The 17,844-nt window shown below is 40.2% G+C and overlaps 1 protein-coding gene across 7 annotated transcripts in view; it reads right to left on the bottom strand.

Moving 5' to 3' along the window:
• The window catches only part of bbs9 (Bardet-Biedl syndrome 9), a 533,593-nt gene that overhangs the window by 140,005 nt on the left and 375,744 nt on the right, over nt 1–17,844 (bottom strand). The window contains exon 23 of one of the 7 annotated variants that reach the window (XM_043688774.2): nt 7,929–8,215. The exons of the other annotated variants lie outside the window; for them this stretch is intronic. Within the exon in view, the coding sequence (XP_043544709.2) occupies nt 8,175–8,215 (41 nt within the window). The 3' untranslated portion in view covers nt 7,929–8,174. Of the gene's footprint in view, nt 1–7,928; nt 8,216–17,844 lie in introns of those variants that run through there. 7 annotated transcript variants of the gene reach the window in all.

Below are 17,844 nucleotides of genomic sequence, written 5' to 3'. Positions count from 1 at the left end.
AAGTTTTTAAAATCATGAGCGGCAAAGAAAAGATGAATAGCAAAGGTATTTCTTTTGTTTGTGTGGTTCAAAACTGCAGGCAAATTTTTAACATGAGAGGAGAAAGATTTAAAAGGGACCTGAGGGGCAACATTTTCACATAGAGAATGGTTTGTGTGTGGAATGAACTGCTAGAGGAAGTGGTAGATGCAGGTACAGTCACAACATTTAAAAGACATTTGGACAGGTATATGAATAGGAAAGGTTTAGAAGGACGCAGGCAAATGGGGCTAGTTTGGTTTGGGAAACTCGGTCAACATGGACAAGTTAGACTGATGTTTCCGCAATGAATGATTCTATGACCTGCAGTTATTTCTTTCAGTCACTTATCTAATGCAGGACAAAGAAAAATTACATATCCAATATTGGAGCTGATCAGGGACCCCACAAACTGTAGAAGTGACCTCTCACACTTTTGGACTTGAAAATAGGCAATATTCTAAATGTTCCAGAGGCACATATCCAGAGGCTGACCTGCAGTGTGACCCATGAAGAGTCCATCATGAACTACAGGATGAAGCAATACTGATGAGTGATGAACTTAGACCATCTAAAAAAACAGCAAAAATGTACAACTTTGCAATCAATGGAAAACTGAATTTCTGTTCTGAACTGTACTGATAAGTAAAATGGGAAATTTGAAATTATACCATACAATGATTTGAATTCAAAGACTATTTTCCCTTGATCAGAACATTTTGGACAATGAAAGTTGACGAGTTGAATGCCATTTTGACAGCTCAACAGACTTTTATTTACAAACCAGCAGCAGAAGGTAAGGCCTGCACTGAAGATTTATTTCAAATTTGTCATCTTCCGGCAAAATAATAGAAATCACTGACAGATGACAAAGTATTTAAAGAAGCAATGACTGTGGCCACTGATTCGTTATTCAAAGGCGTTAAGAGCAAAGAAGAAATAATAAGGGCAATCCAGAGCCAGTCACTTAACGATTCCACGTCAAAACTAAAGAGATCTTTGTCCAAAGACGTCTTTCAGAAACTACAGCAGGACCTTAAAGATTATGAATGCTTCTCGCTGCAGTTGAATGAATCCATCAACAAGCCCAGCAAAGTCCAGCTAATTGTTTTACCACAAATGCCTTTTAAGAGTATAACAACTAAAGAGGATCTTCTCATCTTCTTGCCCCTTAAAGAGCAAATAAGGGATAAAGATATCTACAACAAAAACAAAAGATGAATATTTGAGAGAAACATTCCAATCAAGAAACTTGATGTGTGTAAGTACCGTTGGAATCACTTAATTTCTTAATCAACAAACTCTATGCTGCCGACGGTAAACTAATCTTCCATGCTGATATAAGTTGGTTAAGTCTGCTGAGCTTTCAAAAGGGGGAAATGATTTTTAGAACTGATGCCTGGAATTATCCTTTACTTAAATCAAAGAGTGAAATTTGCAGTCAGCTGTCTGATATTATATGGTTGTCAACTTTAGGTTCCTTACAGACTTAATGTCAAAAGAGAACAAGCTGAGCTGTGAATGGGCTTGGAAACAACAGAAACTTAGTATATATGGTAAATGTTGAGAACATGTTCAAATTTAAACATGGGTCTGTCATCATCGCAAACAAAAAAAACCATTGAACACATTCGAAGTCTGGAGAAAATATTAGAAAAATCAAAGACAAAGAAAAATTGTTCCATCCAGAAAACTTATGCGTACATCTGAGTAAGTTAGCAAAGGAATTCAACAAGGGATTTCATGAATTAGATGTAATGGAACAAATTGTGATGTCTGTCTCAAATCTATTCCTTCAAGAGAACATTGGAAGGTTGGTTACCAAATTCCATCAGTATTTGATTTATAAAGTGGTGGGGTTTACATGGAGATAATGACTATGCAGGCTGATATTGAGCTGAAAGACAGATCAAGGGATCTCGCTCATAAACAGAGAAAAATGCCCACTCTTTTTATCCTGTGTTTTTAAAACAATAGTTTACTTTAGCTCCAAATAGCTCTGTGAGACTGTGTTCCCCAAATGACGATAATCAAGTCCAAGTATTGCACCTGCCTCATACATACCCATCTGATGGATTGTGCATGTCTGGCAGTGTTAAAGTACATCCCAGACTTCAAGGCAGTGGTAGATAATGTCCAGTCACAGGTGTCACACCAAAACTTAGTGAGTAGAAGACAGAACAAATAACTTGATTTTAGATTTATATTGCACTAAAAATAAACAAAAAACTGAAAACAATTGTGGCTGCTGTAAATCAGAAACACAAACAGAAATTTCTGGAGAAGCTTAGCTGTGGACAGAAATCAGAGTTAACTGAGATCTGAGGAAGGGTCACTCAACCTGAAATGTTAACTCTGATTTCTCTCCATAGATGCTGCCAGACCTGCTGAGCTTTTCGAGCAATTTCTGTTTTTGTTATAAGAGGAACCACATTGTTCTTCTGGGAGGAAGGGTAAGGGGTGAGGGCAGAAGTGTGGGAAATAGCCTAGACATGGCTGAGAGCCCTGTCAATCAGTTGGTGAGGAGGAAAATCCTCAGTACAATAAAAAATAAACACTTGGAGGCATCGCTGTGGAAGATGGCATAATTGGAACTGATGTGATGGAGATGGAGAACTGGGAGAATGGAAAGAAGTCCTTACCATAAACAGGGTGTGAAGAGTTATTGTTAAGATAATTATGGAAATCAGTAGGTTTGTAATGGATGCGTGCGGAGTGTCTATCCTTAAATAGAAGCCAGGACATTAAGAAATGGAAGTGAAGAGTTAGGTATGGATTGGATGAAGTTGACAGAAGAATATAAATTGGAAGCAAAATTTATTGTTTTTCCCCTTCTGGATTATGTATCAGAAGAGAAGTTGTGGCACAGGACCCAGGTAGCACTGGGTGTTGATTTCTTAAACAAATTGTGAATAAATATAACATGTTTCACTTTAAAATGGCAACAATTCACCCTGAATCATTCCCTGTACCTTCCATGGACATAGTCACAGCATCTATAGATAATTCACTTATTTATGTGGGGAGAGTTCATGTGCCCATTTCTGATTATGCACTATCCCAGTCAGTACAGGTTGGAGTCCAGGGAATGGAATCAATTTAAACATAATCTCCTTTGCTCCAAATGTCAGAAAGATAACTGCCCTGGCAGTGTCAAATAATTAAATTCTACTACGTCCACATTTCACTCAATGGCACTAACATACGAGAGTTGTCAAAGACATGACAGTAATTTTTAAAGTCTTATTATTAATGATGATTTACAGTAACTGTTCCCATATTTACAATAACTTCACATTGTGCCCAAATCAGAAAGGATATGAAGCCATCTCAAAGGAAACTCCTAATATGCTCTTGCTTGGTACTCCGAGCCTAAGCAGTGTGGCACCACATACACTATTGGTACTCTTGGTCAGAATAATTATGTTCCATCCTCCAAACACTAGAGGCCATCCAACTTTTCCTAGGTCCTGTTCAGCTATCAAACCTACGCACTAACTACAGTACATATTGGCTCCCGATTAACATGTAATTTTAAAATTTTTATCATTATTTTCAAATTGCTCCGTGGCCTTGCTTTTCTCTATTTTTGTGATCTCCTCCCAACCTACAATCCTCTGAGATTTTTGCACTCTTCCCATTCTGGCATATAATTGCTCCATCATTGGCAGCCATGCTTCTAGCCTCCTGGGCCATTAGTTCTGGAATTGCATCCTTAAGATATAACTCTTGGACTAAATTTCCAATCATCTGCCTTTTTGAAGATACATTGAGGGCAAAATTTATTCAATAAAGTGCCACACAAAAGGTTAAAAAGCTAGAAGAGGGTTTTTGAGATACGGTATTACATTAGCATGGACACAGGCTTGGTTAATGGACAAAGAGAGAAAGTGGGCACAAACAAGGCATTTTCACAGTGGTTGGTAGTGAATAGTCGAATGCTGCAAAACGCAGTGCTATGGGCCTCAATTATTAAGGGCAGCACGGTAGCTCAGTGGTTAGCACTGCTGCCTCACAGCACCAGGGATCTGGGTTTGATTCCAGTCTCTGGTGACTGTCTGTGTGGAGTTTGTGCATTCTCCCACAATCCAAAGATGTGCAGGTTAGGTGAATTGGCCGTGTTAAAATTGCCCATAGTATTCAGGGATGTGTAGGTTAGGTGCATTCGTCAGGGGTAGATATACGGTAGGAGGAATGGGTCTGGGTGGGATACTCTTTGGCGGGTCGGTGTGGACCTGCTCGGCTGAAGGGCCTGTTTCCACACTGTAGGGATTCTATGATAGTTACAAACTATATTTATGATCTGGATGAAGAGACAGAGATTAATGTATCTACATTTGCTGGTGATAGATGGCAAGGTGGCCTGACCCTGTAGTCATTGTATTTGTATGGCCAGTTCAGTTCAATTTCTGATCATTGTTAACTCCCAGGACATTGGTAAAATGGGGGTTAGCAATGCTAATGCCATTAAAAATCAAGCAATGATGATTACATTTCTCTTGTTGGAGATGGTTATTGTTTGGCACTTGAATGGCACAAATGTTACTTGCTACTTAGAAGTCTAAGCCTGAATGTTGTCCAGATTTTGCTGTATGGCCACCTGCAGTATCTGAGAAGTCATTAATCTTGCTGAACATTGTGCAACCAGAAGCAAATTGTCCACTTCTAACTTTATAATGGAAGCGATGTTATTTCTGGAGCAGCTGAACCTTGGACACTTATTTTTAAATTCCTTCTTGAGACATAGGCATCTATAGCTGGACCAGCACCTTTTGCCTCTCCCTAGATGTCCTTGAGAAGATGGATGTGCATTATGTTTTTGAACTGTTGCAGTCCATTTGCTGCAGATAGATTCACAATGCCATTGGGGAGGGAATGCCAGGAATTTGAGCCAGAAAATGTGAAGGAACAGCAATACATTTCCAAGTCAGGATGATGCGTAGCTTGGAGGGGAACTTGTAGTGATGGCATTCCCATGTAACAACTGCCTTTGTCCCTTTTAGATAGAATTGGTCATAGGTTTGGAAGGTCTAAGGATCTTTGGTGAATTTTTGCAGTGCACCTTGTAAATAGTACACACTGCTGCTATTGAGCATTCGTGGTAAAAGTAATTGAATGTTTGTGGAGTTGTTGCCAATCAAGCAGGCTGCTTTGTCCTAGGTGGTGCCAAGCTTCTTGAGTGTTGTTGGATCTGCACTCATCCAGGCAGTGAGGACTATTTCCATCACACACCTGACTTGTGCCTCATCAATGGTGAAATGGCTTTAGGGTGTCAGGAGGTGAGTTACTCATTGCAGTATTCCTAGCACCTGACCTGGTCTTGTAGCCACTGTGTTTGTATGGTGAGTCCAGCTGAATTGTTGATTGATGGTAACCCACAGGATGTTGATAGTGGGGATTCAGTAATTGCAAGTTGAATGTCAAGTGTTGGTGGTTTGGTTGTCTGTTACTGGAGATGGCAGTTGCTTGGCATTTGTGTGATGTGAAGTTTATCTGCCAATTTGAGCGGCCCAAGTCTGGACATTGTCCAGACCTTGCTGCATTTGGATATAGACTGCTTCAGTATATGAGGAGTCACGAATGGTACATTGTGCAATAATTAGCATACATCTTCACTCTGACCTTCTGATAGAAGGAAGGTCATTGATCAAGCAGCTGAAGATGTTTGGGCCTAGGACATTACCCTGAAGAACTCCTGCAGAGATGTCCTGGAGCTGAAATGACTGACCTCCAACAACCACAGCCATCTTTCTTTGTGCCAGGTATGACTCCAACCAACAGAGGTTTTCCCCAATCCCCATTGATTCCATCTTTGCCAGTGCTCCTTGATGCCACACTCAGTCAAATGCAACCTTGAAATCAAGCATGTAATTCTCACTTCACTTTTGAAATTCAACTTGTTTGTCCATGTTTGAACAAAGGCTGTGGTGAGGTTAGCAGCTGAGTGGCTCTGGCAGAAACCAAACTTAACATCAATAAAGAGGTTATTTGTTTGTAAGTGCTCCTTAACAGCACTACAGACAACCCTTTTCATCACCTTTCTGTTGATAAGAAGACTGATAGGGTTGTAATTGGCTAAGTTGGACTTGTTCTGCTTTTTGTGCACATCTGATACCTGAGTCATCATGGAGAGTTGAAAGCAGATTGTAAGGATATGGTGGATGAAATGAATAAATATTTTGCTTGTCTTCATTGTAGAGGATATAAAGAAAACATTCTAGTAATGGCTATTAATTAATAGGTGAAAGGGAGAGAGAAACTTGGTGTTGTTACAATCACGAGGGAAGCATGCCGGTGCAAACTTACGAGGTTGAGACCTGGCAAGTACCCAGATCCTGATGGTTTTCAATGCATGGTCTGAAAAACGTAGTGTCAAATTTCCAAAGTTTGGAAAAATTCTGGAAAAGTTCCATCACATTGGAATGTAGTAAATATAAATCCTCTACTCAAAAAAGGGAGGGAGACAAGAAAAAAACAGGAACATAAGCCAGCTAGTTTGTCATCTGTGGTTGGGATGGTGTTCGAATTGGTCATTAAGGAGGTTGTAGCTGAACAGTTGCAAATAGTAAAGGTGATGAGGAAGAGTCTGCATGGTTTTCTGAAAGGGAAAACATGTTTACACAATTTATTGCTTTCTTTGAAAGCTGTGGATAAAGGACAGTGTGTAGACATACAATACTTGAATTTCTAAGGCATTCGACAAGGTGCCATATAAAATATTACTGTGCAAAGCAGGAGCTCACAGTGTGGGCAAAACATACTGCCATGGAAAAAAAAAGTTCGCTGGTTGCCAATATACACAGTTTATGTATAAACGGGCCTGTTTCTATTTGGTAGGGTTTGATAAATGGAGTCTGCATGCGTCTGTGCTGGAGCCTCAGCTTTTTACAATCGATATCTACAACTAAGATGAGCAGAGCGAATGTATTGAGTGGGCAAAAATGTGGTAGATCAGAACAAATTGAGAAAATATGAAACTGTTCACTTTGACAGTGTATTACTTAAATGGAGAACAGTTGCTGAATTCCAAGCTGCCAAGGGATCTAACTGTTCTATTGCATGAGACACAAAAACTCAGTAGGTATGGCACATAACTATGTCAATGAATACTATCCTTAATGAGAGGAAATGAATTTGAAAGTAAGGATATTATGCTTTAGTTATACAGGGCTATTTGGTAAGAACTCAAATACTTTTTTGGCATTTTTGGTTTAAGCAGTTTTGGTCTGCCTATTTAATGAACGATTTAAAAATGTTTGAGGTGATTCAGAGAAGGTTGAAGAGATTGACACCTGGAATGAGCAGATTGTCTTATAAGGAAAGGCTGGACTGACTGGATTTGTTTCCACTAGAATTTAAAAGAGTGAGATGTGACTTGATTGGAGAACATAAGACGCTGAAAATATTTGACACAGTGGGCCTGTTAAGGATGATTTCTCTGGTCTGTCAATCCAAAACTAGAGACCTTTTCTTTTAATGTAGGGATCACCCTTTTATGAGAATACTTTTTCTTTTAAAGGTTTGTGTGACTTTGGAACTCTGCCTCAGCAGGTAATGGAGGTGGCATCTTCGAATATTTTTAAGGCAGAATCAGATAGAGCTGAAAATGTGTTGCTGGAAAAGCGCAGCAGGTCAGGCAAGCATCCAGGGAACAGGAGAATCGACGTTTCGGGCATAAGCCCTTCTTCAGGAGCCCTTCTCCTGAAGAAGGGCTTATGCCCGAAACGTCGATTCTCCTGTTCCCTGGATGCTGCCTGACCTGATGGGCTTTTCCAGCAACACATTTTCAGCTCTGATCTCCAGCATCTGCAGACCTCACTTTCTCCTCAAAGAATTAGATAGATACTTGTTACACAATGAATCAAAGGTTATTGGAGGTCAATGGGAATGTGGAATTCAAAACACAAACAGATCAGCCATGATTTTATTGAATTGCAGAGCAACCTCGGAGAACAAATAGTTTACTTCTGTACCCATACTGGTTCTGGTTCAATGAAGCTACCAGTAGAACAAAAACCTTCTTCCATGTCGTTTTTCCTCTCCTTCCTCACGGACATGGAAAAGCTTACGGCTTTACGATAGCAAGTGTCAATCAGGATGAAGAATCCCTTAGATTTCCCACGTATACAATATCATTACAGCAGCATTAATGTAGTTTATTCTTTCGTACTGCTGTGCTTAGCATCCACTTCCAAATCTAATACACAGACATGAAGGAAAACAGTGATGATTTAACACAATCTGAATATCCTGTTGTATTAAGCACATAATTGGTTTAATAAATGACTCCCTTATCATGCTGTATAAGACTAATTCAAATGTCTTAGCCTGTTCTGTCAAGCCCCTAGAATAAGGATGCAGAAAACGATCATTAACAAAATAATAGTAACTAGTTCATTCATCAAAATGAACCAAACATATGCAATTACTCATTCATTATAAACGAGGCAGCACTAGGAATAATTTCCACAGCAATCTCCGGTCCCAGGAGCACAGCAGAAGGTGTTGTTGCTTAACCTTTGAGCACTGGGTTCAGGCAGTAATATGTAATATTGCAATGGCAATCTACAGATTAGCAAAAGGAACAGAGGGCCTAAGATGGGCTATGAGGACTTTGGCATTTGTTAAAATCTGGGTAAATAGTAGCTCAATTATCAGAAAATTATATTCATTTATTAGGAATGATGAAACTATTTGAAGATGCCATTCAGAAGTACTCCTGGAATGCTTTCAACTGTAATCAAAGAACTCAGGAAAACAAAGTAGTTGATATTGATAATTATATCCTGTTTTGGCAGACAGGTACTAACACAGACCAAACTGAATGATACACAATAGAGGCTACATCTGGCACAGTGAAGTATCAAGATGGGGAATCTGATTTCTGCACCTTTCATAACCTTATGGATACTCCAAAGCACTTTATAGCCAATTAAGTATTTTTGAAATATAGTTGCTGTAGTACAGTGGAAGTCCAATATAACATGTTGCGGTCCAAGAAGGAACAATACATTATAGCGGGAAAATGTTATAGCTTGATGATAAAGAAATGTAGTGCATTTCCTTAGAGCAAGAGAATGCTATTTTTGATTGTGTTAGTTTCAACCACCTCTATCTACAGTTGCATATATTTTCAGTGTACGCAGTTTAAAAGCAAGTAGCTAAGTGGGATGGAAGCAGAATTTTAAAAAGAGAAAAGTATTCCAGCAGGAGAAAGTGATTTCCAGTTGTCGGGTTGAGATGGGTTGATAAGCTGCAGTATATGGCTATCAGGTAGAAAAAGCATTTGTCTCAAACCTCTCTGTCTGCATTGGCTCTCCTAAATGCAGAAGAAGATTCCCAGAAGTTCTGCAGATTTATACTACAACATTTCTCTTGGGTCAAAGTTTGGAGGAAAATTCAATTAAATACCCATTTACAAAGGCTGATCAAACCAACTGCTGCAGCATACAAGTAGAACTGCGATATTGGGGTGGTGCATTGATATTGACATTTGACTCATTCGATTTTAATTCAGATACTCAGGCTAATATTCCATGGATATTGTCTCAAATCCCTTTAAGACAAATGATGGAATTTGAATTCAGTTAAAAAACCTGGTTTAAAAAAAGAGTCTTAATGGTACCATGAAACCATTGTTGATTATTGCAAAGACAATCCGGTTCATTACTGTCCTTTAAGACAACTGATGGAATTTGAATTCAGTTAATAAACCTGGTTTAAAAAAAGAGTCTTAATGGTACCATGAAACCATTGTTGATTATTGCAAAAACAATCCGGTTCATTACTGTCCTTTAGGGAAGAAAATTTGACATCTTCGCCAGTTTTAGCCCACTCCAGACTCACAGAAATATGATTGACTCTTAAATGCTCTCGGTTCAAGGGCAATTGGGATGGGCAACAAATGTTTGCTAATGATGGCCATCCTACGAAAATTTTTTTAAAAAAAGTATACAATGGAGATAAGTTTGCCATTTGGTTCTGATTTGGTCCTTTGTTTGGAGCCATGAGAATCTTGTACTATGGTCAATTCTGTTGTATATTAATCTGCTCCATGATAATGTAAGAAAATAAGACAACCAATTTGTAAAAACCAAGCTCTTGAAAACATCAACGTTATAATGACTAGGTAACCTGCTTCAGTGATGTTTGTTGAGGGCAGGACAAGAGGGAGAATTCCCCTGCTCTTCTTCAAAATAGTGCAGTAGAATCTTTACTATATTCCTGACAGGGCAGATAGAGCTCAGTAGCACTGCATTGAAAGATAGTACTGCTCTTAGAACTTCACTGAAGAGTTCACTAAGATTTTGTGCTCATTTCTCTGGAATGGGATCTTAAACACATGGTCTTCTGACTTAGAGGTAACAGTGCTACCCACTGAGCCACTGCTGACAAATTAATGCATTTTGCTTCGGTTTAAGATGCAACATAACTTCTCAGTCCATGCAGTGAAACTCCAATAACGATCGCAAGCTTCTGCACAACAAAGGGATCCTGCGTTTTAGTTTGGCTAAATATTTCGACTGTTACTGAAGATGTTTGGGTTCATGGATAATATGAGTTCTTCACCCAAATATTGATTCTCACACCCAGTTATAGAGGAGGAATTACAACCGAGTCTGTATTTCTGTCCTCATTCACTATTCACGGGTAAATCTTTAATAGCAGATCACAGAATAGTGATCATGGGGTGGCATGGTGGCTCAGTGCTTAGCACTGCTGCCTCACAATGCCAGGGACCCAGGTTCGATCCCCACCTTGGAGTTTCACATTCTCTTTGTGTCTGTGTGGGTTTCCTCCCACAATCCAAAGATGTGCAGGTCAGGTGAATTGGCCATGCTAAATTGCCCATAGTGATAGGTGTATTAGTCAGGGGAATGGATCTGGGTGGTTTACTCTTCGAAGTGTCGTTGTGGACTTGTTGGGCCAGACAGCCTGCTTCCACACTGTAAAGAATCTAGTCTAATCACTGAATACCTTTTCTTCTTAGCCAAATGGTACTTTGGGTTATGAAGATGCTTTAACTGACTTGCAGGCAAGGGCGTGACAGCCCATACGTCTGCTCTATGGCATGAGGAGAAATAGTTGAATGAGCTGGTGGGGGATTGGGCACAGTAATTAGGAGACAGCGAGGGAAGATTTTTAAGAACTTTGTCTTTAATAGATGGTTCCCAGGTGTTGAAATTAGATTGTTAAATAACATGGATTTCAAATCATATCAATTTCTCTATTATGTAGTAATGGATGCACATTTTTTATGCCATGTTTTATTGTATCAAACCATGTATTATTACGGTCAATAACCTAGAAGGTTCCGAGCCATTACTATAATTACACTGCTTCCTCACCTCCCCAGACAATACAGGCACTTTAACAGGATTTTAGAGCAAAATACGTTCACTGAGCAGAATTAATTGCCAAGGTTGCAGCTGAAAATTGTTTCAGGGTTTTCCTGTGTGGATTCTGTTAGCTGCTGTGTTGTCTCATCAGCCACCGACTTAAGTGAAATGTAAGTGGAATTAATATTGCTACAGTAATCACTTTCTTAGAGGAAAGCTCATACTTCATCAGAACTAAAGACCTTACTGTTGTGTTTCAAGGTCATGCTCTTAAATCCATTAAGCCAATCCTCGAAGCGACTCAGTGATAAATGCAATTACAGAAGCTGATAGCTTGGAACTGGGCCAAGCTAAGCAGCTGCTGTAGCTAACTATCTGAACAAGTCGGGTGACCAGATTTTCAAAAGTTGAAACTGTAATAAGTTGAAAAGCCATGCCAAGTCAGGATGCTGTGATGATTATTAACATTGTTAGGTGTCTGATGACAAGAGACTGAGGGGGGGGGGGGGGGGGGGGGGGGGGTGAGATGAAAGTGGGAGATCATGAGATGAGTTAGGAACACTATGATTGTTTAAAGTGCACATCGACTACTCCCTTGAAGATAATGATAATTCCATTGTAGACATCAAGTGGCAATAGTTGGGTTTGATATAGGTCTGCAGCTACAAGCATTGCAATACAATATGCTGGGTATGTACAAGGAGGACGATGAAATTTCACATAGGTTTTCTACCCCAGGCCTACGTCACATTTGATAAAAAGAGGGAAGGTGAAAGCCAGGATATTTAAACGACTTTTAGGAAATTGTAAGGTCACCAGTGCAGTTAATGAGAAACCATAACTGTCTAGCATCAGGATATCTGATCCCCTTGTCAATAAGGCTATCTGACCTCACACGCATTCAGTATCATCTCAAGGCCGATGTGCTGCCAATTTCCAATTCCATCGGATAGTAGTGGTGGGGAGGGATAGACAAGGCAATGGTGTGCTGCCAGTTCACAGCTCCATGGAGTTCAGGGAAAAGATGTGCAACCAATTCTCAGTTGCATGGTTGGGGTGGGGGTACTATGTGAGTGAGAAAGTGGAGGGATTAGGGATTTGCTGTCTGTTCCCAGCTCCATGTGTTCAGTAGGTGAGGTAGTGATGTGATTTGCTGCTTGCTCTCTGCTTCAAGAATCGAGGGAGGGCTTGTGCCTCAACTTTCAGATTTACGAAATCTATTGGGCTGCAGCAGGGCTTTGGGCAGGGAGGGGGGTGGAGTTGTCAGTTTTTTTTTGTTCATTTGTGGGGATATGGGTGTTGTTGAAAGGACCAGCACTTATTGCCAATCCCTAACTGTTGTGGAGCAGATGCTGGTGAGAGGTGCAGCACCAAACAGCAATTTCAGGATCATCCCATCAGATTTACAATGATTGGTCAGCAGGGCATTCCATTTTAATCTCATTCTCTTAATACATTCAGTAACTGGATACTAGGGTTGATATCAGGTCAACTTCTGAACTTGAGAGACAGTAGTGTGAACATCCTAACTGCCCAATACCTTCTCAAAAGCAATTAGGGATGGGAAATATCCTGTGAAAGAGTAAATTAGAAAAGGCTAATATAAAAATATCCTAAATGGGGTCACTTTAGTCAATAGCGCGTGATAGATCTTTGAAGAACAGTGAGTAATTGCTTCCTACTTTGGCAATATCAGCTTCAGGCATGTAATCTCCGTACAGTCAACAGCCATGGTCTAAACTGACTACAAAAACAAAAATTGCTGGAAAATCTCAGCAGGTCTGGCAGCATTTGTGGAAAGAAATCGGAGTTAACATTTTAGGTCCAGTGACCCTTCTTCAGAACTAAATTGACTGATGCATTGCAACACCACTCACTCCAGTCCACATTTACCCAACAATATAATTGATACTTTATTCACCTCGGGTCTTCAATAAGAACAGTCTGTAAGATAAAGCCAACAGTCAAGTTAAACCAAATCATGGTTAGCAGGATCATCAGAATCGATGGTTTATTGTTGCTAAAGGAATCACTTCAACTAGAAGAAAATCTTAACAAATAAGGCTTTTTCATTCTTGTTACAGATACCCTACGTAGAACTGTAAATATAATCTGTCAGTTTACATATGCTGATAAAACAGATTTTGACAATGACAGTTCATTTATTTAGCTGATATTGATTAGGTTGCTTGGTTGTTTCAGATAATAGTCTTGCTGACTTAATTCCACTTTAGTAATAATGACAGTTTATTTTGTTTAGAAAATAAATTAATCCTATTAGCAACTTAATGTGGACCCACTGCTTCAATTTCTGAAATTAGCTGATGAACTGCAATGTGCAAGCTTGGAACTCATCAATTGACTCATGAAAACTCTCTATCGAGTACTTCAAAGACACCAGCTTAAATAAACCCACATCCCTTCATTAGAATAGAGAAGATCTTCTCTGTCATGTTTATGCTTTGTACTGTTTTATACTGTGATTTCACACCAAAGACAAATTACTTGTGGTGGTTCTATAGCACTATTTGTACTAAGACATGTGAGCAAGCTAGCTGAAACTTCTCATTTAAAACACAACGGTAAGTGCCTTAAATAATGATAACATTGGAAGCCATGCAAAAATTGTACGTAAAAATAATTTACATTAATATCAGATCTCAAACATGATTAAGATGACATTGGTGGAATTTCTTATAAAGTAGGGGTCATTACAATAAAATTAAAGGCAATAAAACATATGATTTATGATAAAGGCCTTTCCATTCAATGGTTCAGTGATTTCCAGAGCATTTAACGTAGGCTCTGGAAACGTGGTTTAAAGTGGGCAGTTAACCAAGTGGAAACAATGATTAAACTAGGCTGAACTATACTTTTAATCAATTATATGCAATTCTCGGTTTGTTGTGATGACTAAGTAATACTTAGGAGCTTGCAAAATTTTTGAAGTAAGCTTTTGAAAGCAAAAGCTTTCGATTCAGGTCAAATAAGAAGTATCCATTTCAGTGATTATATTCAGAATTCTTTCTCTCTGCTCAATAAAAAATTAAAGAGCTTGGAAAAAATTAATAAAATTTGTGTGGTGAAGTTTTACTTTGTTGTTAGTCCATTCAATCAGAAGGACATACAAGCACATGAAACAGGAGCAGAAGAAATCATTTGGCCCCTTGAGCCTAATCTGCCATTCAATAAGATCTGGGCTGATCTGATTCCTCCACATTCTAGTGTATCCCCATAACCTTTCACTTTCTTGCTTTTACAGAATACATCTACTTCTGCCTTAAAAATGTTCAAACATTCAGTGTGGAATTTTGTATAGGTATATACATCAGTCATGTAATCTTAATCAATGGGTGGGAATCTCGACCAGATCTGGAGTCACTCTCTCCTGCCTTATTGTATAGAGCTTTTTGCCGAGTCCATCAGGAAGGATGCGAGCCTCAGATGGTGACTATTTCAGGTCAAAGCCTTCCTCAATGTGGATGATATCGCTGTTTTCTGCTCAGTTCCACTGTCAGTACACAGACTCATGTGCACCTGCAACCAGTTCGATCTGGCCTCGGGTGCCAAAGTAAATTGAGGCAAAAGCGAAGTCATGTTCTTTGTGAATTGGGCTGAGTAATCCTTTATGCCGTTCACCTTCAGGACAGATAACCTGAAGGTGCAGGAATATGGTTTGGAATGGCCAAGGCAGATGCAAAAACTGGGCTTTCGCGAGCACCGCTCCCTCTCCATTGCATGCCCATGTCCTCCATTAAAAACCTGGTCATCAGGTATGAAGTACTCTGTGTTGCTGCATGTGGCACATATCTGACTTTTTCCCAAAGCCTGCATGCTGTGATCACCCGAGCTATCTTCAAATTCACTTGCAAGTCTAAGATGGACCAGATCCAAGTGGTCACCGTGTTCAAAGCTCTGGATAAAGGGGGAAAGAATGTACCCACCGCGACCTTCATCCTGCTGGCCACTATTGTGTGTGGCTGCATCAAGCTGTGCACTGACCTTCGGTACACAAACACCAACTGTCACTACACATTGAGGTTCTGCCTGTACCCGGTGTTATGACGGATGGGCCTGGCCTGATGCCCGCAGAATGTTCCAAGTAGTTGGACCATTCTGTATCACGGGTCCTTCGTGGAAAAATTGTGAAAGAAAACACTTGTGACCACAGGTCCATCAGGCCATGATGAGAAGGTACCGTCCTCAAGATCCAGTCGGAAAAGGAGAGGATTTGATCCTGTTCAGTGGCTCTTTGAGCCAACTGTCAAAATGGCACAATGCCTCATTGTCAGAATTCTCAAACAAGGACCAAGACATCACTTGGCTGGTGGTAAGAAGTGCACTGTCTGTCAGATCCTTCATGTATAGGAGAAAGTTAGGACTGCAGATGCTGGAAATCAGAGTCGAGAGTGTAATGATGGAAAAGCACAACAGGTCAGGCAGCATCCGAGGAGCAGGAGACTCGACGTTTCGGGCATAAGCCCTTCATCAGGAATGTATGCCTGGAATCCATGTGCCACTGCACTCTGCCCTCAAAGTGGCTTTGTGGGGGAAGAGACTGTCACACATTTCATTCTGGAATGTACCTTTGCAAAGGAAGTCAAGAGAGAAATGCAATGATTTTTGTTGAGGTTCATCCCGAGCATCTCCATGACACAGGGCTCTGCATCTACGGGCTGTTCCCCAGGATGCACACAAAGACAAACATCAACTAGACCTGAACGACCATCAACTCAGTGAAAGATGCTCTTCGGTGTGCCCAAAGCTTGTTGGTCTTCTAGTGCAAGAGTTGATCTTGACCGAGTGTAGCTGACTGGCACATTCCAAGGTCCAAGACCATGTGCTGAGGGGTGCACTAAAGCTTGGAGCAGCGGTTGCCAAGGCGCAGTGGAGAAAAATCACCATTTGTAGTCTTTCTGCTGAAGAATAATGGGACTCCATTCAGTTATCGGACCCTCCCAGTGTCTCAAAATATATGTAAATAGTATCTCACATAATTAAGAAATGCCTTTGTGTTTGTTGCAACTATAGAGAAAGTCAAACCTTAGTGTCTGTTGGTTCTCTATATGTAAAGACTATACAGAACTTAAATGCTCTAGTAACTGTATGTACATACAGTTTTTTTTTATGAAAACATATATTTTTGCAAAAAACAATCCAGGGGCTAAAACACTGCTTATTGGAGAACATGGGCTATGCACTGCAACCATGGTTCATGGCAGCATTGCATAACCTGCTGCTTGTGCTTTGACCAGGGCCATGGAAGAGTAATGAAGAGGAAGGGTTGCTGAACAAACAGTTCCATTGTTTGGACCACTCTTGGGGGAAGCCCTTCAGTATAATCCAGACAGAATGTGCCACATCATCATCTGCACAATTGAAGTAACAAGGTTATGTGCTTGATGAAGAGGAACTGGAGTAACCAGAACAATCTTCAAAGGCAGAGGATGGATAAGGACACTGGGGAGGTGGAAACTGTCCTTGTCCATGACAGAGTTCAGCAGTGTCTGGTGTACAAGGCAGACAGAAACTCATTTACACCAATTTCCGATAAATTAGGGTTGATACAGCAAACAATTATGGTTTCTAAAATAGTTGTTCGCCAGCATGCCAGAGTTTGGTTTGCATTGTGAGTGGTGAACTTCAGCCTTATTGGTTTCCATCATCTTCCCTTTTGCTGGCTGTAAATAAAAGCTCATGTTTATATTTGAATAATTGCTTCCGTGTATGTGATGTTCCCGATTACAAAACGACAAACTGCAGCTCGACAGTGAGCACTGGAGACAGAGTAACAGTGATTTGGAGAGTTGGTGATAGTAAGGACTATAAATGCTAGAAGTCAGAGTCGATAAAATGTGGAGCTGGATGAGCACAGCAGATCAGACAGCATCAGAAGAAGGAAAGTCAATGTTCAGACCCGAAATGTTAACTTTCTTGCTCCTCTGATGCTCTCTGACCTCCTGTGCTCTTCCACACTTTATCGACAGTGATTTGGAGATGTTGTTCAGACAAGATGTAGCTACAACAGGTAAAATCTTTGGCCTAGCTGTTGAAATGCAACAAGGGTGACAGAATGGGATTGTATGTGTAATGGAGTGTCTGCCATGTGCCATGAATCACAAAGCTTTTGGTTGCTGTGCCATGACATTGCCGGTGAGTGGCACTGCTAGATTGTCAATGCTCATCTGAGTGGCCTTTCAAAGATGGCTCAGGTAGAAAGGATGATAGTCTTTCAGCAGATATCCACTGAAGAATTGGACATGAGGATTCCATGGGGGGGTGTAGGTAGTTACTGAGGGAATTTGGTGAGATGTGGCAAGAAAACGCGCTAGACATCGTTATGAAAATCCCTCCAGAAAATTCAACTGCAACTTAAACTTAGCCAAAAAAGTAGGATTCAGCCCTCTACTACCATTGGTTGTTGAGGATGAGATTTGCAAAAATTCACAACTGCCTGTAAGAAAAATAATCTCTTTATTTTTGTCTT

This window comes from Chiloscyllium plagiosum, unplaced genomic scaffold (genome assembly GCF_037043375.1).
Source record: "Chiloscyllium plagiosum isolate Xiang-an unplaced genomic scaffold, Cpla_swu_hap1 HiC_scaffold_4, whole genome shotgun sequence".
Taxonomy (NCBI): Eukaryota; Metazoa; Chordata; class Chondrichthyes; order Orectolobiformes; family Hemiscylliidae; genus Chiloscyllium; species Chiloscyllium plagiosum.
This window is presented reverse-complemented; position numbering and strand designations above follow the sequence as displayed.